Source organism: Streptopelia decaocto (genome assembly GCF_964273445.1).
Source record: "Streptopelia decaocto genome assembly, chromosome: 5".
Classification (NCBI taxonomy): domain Eukaryota; kingdom Metazoa; phylum Chordata; class Aves; order Columbiformes; family Columbidae; genus Streptopelia; species Streptopelia decaocto.
The window spans coordinates 68,180,843-68,185,872 of NC_138659.1; the positions used below are offsets into that span (position 1 = coordinate 68,180,843).

The 5,030-nt window shown below is 56.2% G+C and overlaps 1 protein-coding gene across 1 annotated transcript; it reads left to right on the forward strand.

Moving 5' to 3' along the window:
- Positions 1-2,850: 2,850 nt before the first annotated feature.
- On the forward strand, positions 2,851-3,958 carry HMX3 (H6 family homeobox 3; the record flags this gene model as incomplete). Its single annotated transcript, XM_082053846.1, has 2 exons — positions 2,851-3,166; positions 3,351-3,958. The coding sequence occupies 2 exons, from the start codon at positions 2,851-2,853 to the stop codon at positions 3,956-3,958; spliced, it is 924 nt and encodes a 307-aa protein (XP_081909972.1).
- Between the last annotated feature and the right edge of the window lie 1,072 nt (positions 3,959-5,030).

Consider the following 5,030-nt stretch of genomic DNA (forward strand, 5'->3'; position numbering starts at 1 on the left):
TTTACAATGGAATGGTATGAGTGCGGGTCTAGAAACAGAAATGAAAGCAAGATTGCAACAAAATCCACTCAGCTCCATCATCACTGGTGGCCAGAGTGGTCAATACTAGTCTCTAATGTCCAGATATTGCTGGGGGGGGCATAAATAAAATACATAAATATATGAGAAACCCATGGGCTGCAAATGACAGATGTAGAAAGGCTCTTTTAGAACATTGACTTATTATTTTTTTAATAAAGAATTGAAAAGTGGAAATTTAACATCTTCAGAAGCTGGCTTGGGTTTTGGTCCCTGCTTGGCTTTCTACCGTGAATAGTTGTTTATGCTGAGGGACTACAAGGGGATTAGGACTCCATTAGGATTAGTTATGAAAGCAGTGAAAGATGGATGGAAAAGGGTGCGGGTTTCAATACAGAATGATTTTGGTGACTCATATCTAAATAAAAATCTTTGGTGAGATGGAAAAATGCACTGGGGTCTTCTGTAAGAACTCTGCACCCTTGACTTTTCATGTAAGAGCTGCAAACAGATAAAAAAGAGCTTTAGCCCAGATCCTCATATGATAAGCAAGAGTCCTAGACTGTCCTAGACTGTCAGCTCTTTTCTGCATAGAAACTGTTTTCCATCTCTCAATTTTTCTGTACATTTTACCCCAGAGTTGAGGAGTATTTCCCCTGAAATAACATTTGTTTGAAAAATTCCCGATGAGCTTTGCTAACAGTTGTTAACAAGAGCAGAATATTTCTGTAAACTCCTATAAATTGCTGAGACCCTATTCCTGAGATGTGCTTTGCTGATTTTTCATTTCTGCACTTCTCTGCTTGTCTAAACTACTCTTTGCAATGACACCAACAGTCTAGACATGGTCACATAGGAGATGGTGCTCTGAAAAAACGTCATCTACACTGAAGGTATATAAATATCATGCCTGTTGCAGCCAAAAATATAACATGATTGGGTCTGTGTAAATTTTCCCTGGATTTATGACCCCAAATGTTTGGGGGGAAGCAGAACTACTGAGGATAGCATCGAGAAGTTTGATTCCGATAAAATATGTCTTATTTCATGTTGCCAGGTGGGTGTCTTTAGAAGGGAATAGCAAGAGAAACCAGTTATATTTGATCAGGGAATCAAACTATTTAAATGTAGAGATTGTTGCCTCGCTATACACATGCACACACCTCCGAGTCTACGGCTCTGTGTGTGCCAGGAGAGATTTTTGCAGTGCATGCTCACGTGTATTTCAAGTGTTTAGAAGCACGCCAGAACCGAGAGGCTGGTATGCCCTCTTCTCCATCTTTCCTCCTTCCTTTCTTTCCTTCTTTCCTTTTCTCTCTCTGATTGCCCCTTTCTTTTCCCTTTTACCTTTCCTTTCCTTTCCTTTCCTTTCCTTTCCTTTCCTTTCCTTTCCTTTCCTTTCCTTTCCTTTCCTTTCCTTTCCTTTCCTTTCCTTTCCTTTCCTTTCCTTTCCTTTCCTTTCCTTTCCTTTCCTTTCCTTTCCTTTCCTTTCCCCATCACGATGCTGATCTCCGTTACCCATTCAGCTCCAAACCGGGGTCACACCTGCCCGTCCAAGTGCCGCCGGCCCAGGGGCTGTACCCGCGGGCAACACGCGGGATTACAGCTGTACTGGAGGTCACGGCCCGGCCCTACCGCCGCCTTCCCAGGGATTCGCTGTGCGGTGTGAAGGGATGACTCTCCGTTACCGTGCCCCGTGCCCGCCCGTCCCGGGCCGCGCTGCGCTCCCGAGGGGGCGGCGGGCCCGGCAGAGGGCGCCCTGTGCCCGGACCCCGGGAACGGCGCCGGGGGGGCGGGCTGGGCCGTGCCCCGGAGCCCCCGCCGAGGCCGGGAAGTGGCCGCCCCCGCCCCGCCGCCCCTCTGCCGCCGGCTCGACGTGTCCCGCTGCCCCCGCTCCGGCGCGGTCCGGGAGGCAAAGGGGCTCCGTGGGGAGACCCGGGGCGGGGAGGACACGGGTGGACCCTGGGGTGAGCCCTCCTGCCGCCCCGCAGCCCGCCGAACCGGGGCCTTGCGCAAAGTCGTTGCTGCCCCAAAGCAGAGTCCGGCGAGGTCCGGGCTGGTGGAGAGCGGCGGACGGTGCCGCCCGTTCCGAGGCCAGGTAGCCCGGCTCAGCGCGGCTCGGCCCGCTGCCCGCCGGCACCCGCGGCTTTTGTTACCGCCGGTGCGGGGCGGGGGGTGGAGGGGGAGGCGGCGCGGCGGGGCGAGGGGAGGTTTTGTGGCAGGAGCGGCGCGGTCCGTGCCATTCGCCTCCCGCCGCTCGCGTGGTGCTTCAGCCGAGCCGGGATCCCTTTGTGCTAATAGCCCCGTCCTCATTTGCTGCCTAATTGGACTATATAAAGCCAATAACGGGCGGGCGCTCGTAGCCTCCAGCCACAGCAGCACGTCGCAGGGGGGGCCGGGGCCGCGGCGGCTGCGGGCAGGGGCTGCGCGGAGCCTTCTCCTCCCGGCTGCCTCCCCGCCTAATCCCATTTGCCATTGTGCGTGCCCAATCGCCGTGTGCTCCCCGCGTTTAACTTGGATGACATTTTGATTTCATCATTAGCATCCGGCGCCAGGTTGACGCAGCAGCAGCGGCGGCGGGAGGCGGCGGCGGCAGCGACGACCCCGGCTCTCCGCCTGCCCGCAGCAGCCCCCTGGTGCCGCGGGCTGCGTGGGTCCCCTCGGCCTCCCGCCCTGCCGCCCCCTCATGCGAGGGGCCCCCGGCCGGCCCCGCCGCCGCGCTCCCACGCCGCCCCGCCGCGCCTCTCTCCCGCGCCGCCGGGAGCCGCCACCTGCGCGCCGGGCGCGGGCTGCGGGGCCAGCGGCGGACAGGAGCCGGGCGGGCACCGGAGGATGCCGGAGACCGGGCAGGAGCCGCCCAGCGCCCCGCCGCCGCCTCCCAAGGAGTCCTTCTACATCAAGAACCTTCTCAACGGCGACCCCCCCAAGGCGTCTCCCAAGCAGCCGCGGGCGCTGTTCGCCCCCTCGGGCAAGGCGGCGGTGGATGGCGCCGGCTTCGCCCTCTCGCAGGTGGGCGACCTCGCCTTTCCCCGCTTCGAGATCCCGGCGCCGCGCTTCGCCCTGAGCGCCCACTGCCTGGAGCGCGCCCAGACCTGGTGGTACCCCTACGCCTTGACCCCGGCCGGAGCCCACCTGCCCCGCACCGAAGGTACCGCTCCCCCCTCCCTCCTTCCCTCCTTCCCCGACGGGATGACGGGGGGAGGCCGGCGGTGGGGCGATGCGGGGGTCCGGCTGGTTCGTCCCGCTGCCCCCGCCGGGACGCGGGGGACCGGGTGGTGAAGGTGTCTCTTTGTGTCCCTTATCCCCCCTCCTCCCTCGCCCTTCCCCTCCAGCCGCCGAGAAATCCGTGCTGAGGGATCCATCCCCCGCCTCGGGCACCGACCGGGACTCCCCGGAGCCGCTGCTGAAGGCGGAGGTGGAGCAGAAGGAGTTGGACTCCAAGAGCCCCGACGAGATCGTCCTGGAGGAAAGCGACTCGGAGGAGGCGAAGAAAGAAGGCGGCTCAGAGGACTGGAAGAAGCGGGAGGAGAGCCCGGAGAAGAAGCCCTGCCGCAAGAAGAAGACGCGCACGGTGTTCAGCCGCAGCCAGGTCTTCCAGCTGGAATCCACCTTCGACATGAAGCGCTACCTGAGCAGCTCAGAACGGGCCGGCCTGGCCGCTTCTCTCCACCTGACAGAGACCCAGGTGAAGATTTGGTTCCAAAACCGTCGCAACAAGTGGAAGAGGCAGCTGGCAGCCGAGCTGGAGGCGGCCAACCTCAGCCACGCCGCCGCGCAGCGCATCGTCCGCGTCCCCATCCTCTACCACGAGAACTCGGGCGCGGAGGGGGGCGCGGGGGGCGGCGGAGCCCCCGGTACCCAACCCCTGCTCACCTTCCCTCACCCCGTCTACTATTCCCACCCCGTGGTGACCTCCGTGCCGCTCCTGCGGCCCGTCTGAGCCCGTCCGCCGCTGAGCGGAGGGGCGCGGAGAGGCGCGCAAGTCACCGGCCCGCTTGTAAGTACTGCAGCCACTCGTGCGGTTTCACCCGGAGTGGGGTGGGCGAGGGGTGCGGGGTGGGGGGATCCTCTCAGCGGGTGGTGCTAGGAGGAAAGTCACGAAAAATTTAGGGGGAAAAATAAAAAGAAAGAACAAAATGGGGGGAGGGAAAGAAAAATAAGGAAAATGAAAGCGGGAACTTGTAGAGAACCCTGGAGCTGTCACACCTTTTGTAAACGTGGACGAAAACCGCGGTGGTCTCTGTGGCTTTAGTTTTATTTTTGTAAAAAAAAAAAAAAAAGAAAAAAATAATTTAAAAAAAGAGATATAATAATTAAAAGGAGAAAAAAAAAAAAAAGCTCCCAGGCCACTCCTCGAGATTTGCCAAATGCTAACGGGAAGCTGAATTTCTGTTGCTTTCGGACCTCTCCTGCCTCCAAATTGTTCAGGCTCCTGATCCTGTCGTGACTCAAACTTCATCGACTGCGGCTTTTCATTTGAGCAGAGCTCGGTACCGATTTGCCTCTTTGCTTTCCCACATTTTCTACCTTTGGGTTTCTGTCATGGGACTTTATAACGAGCAAGAAATACAGCCTCAAAGTGAACGGTTAAACACACCCGCACGCTTTGAGTGACCTTATTTATTATCGTTTACTTAGCTATTTTAAATTCTTGTTTATAATTCTTGTTTTCCTAGTTGTCGGGTTGATTTTTTTTTTCCTTGTAAAGTTATTTTGGCATTTTTGGGAAAAAGAAATCTGTACCCTTTTGCTTTCTTTTGTAATACTATTATTATTATTCTTGTACTTTTGAACTGTGCAATATTATACGACGATTCTTAAAGCACTGCTTTTATTTGAATGGTGAGGAAAGGGTTTTTTAGCATTGTATAATTGCCTTCGTTCATGTTGTACAAATAAAAAAATATTAAAAGTGAAGGAAAGTGAGAAGAGAGGAGCAGGGCACGGGAATAAGCATCAGCCTGGCTTATGTGAATAAATAAGGGAGATGCGGTGAGCTGGGCGCTTTAAGT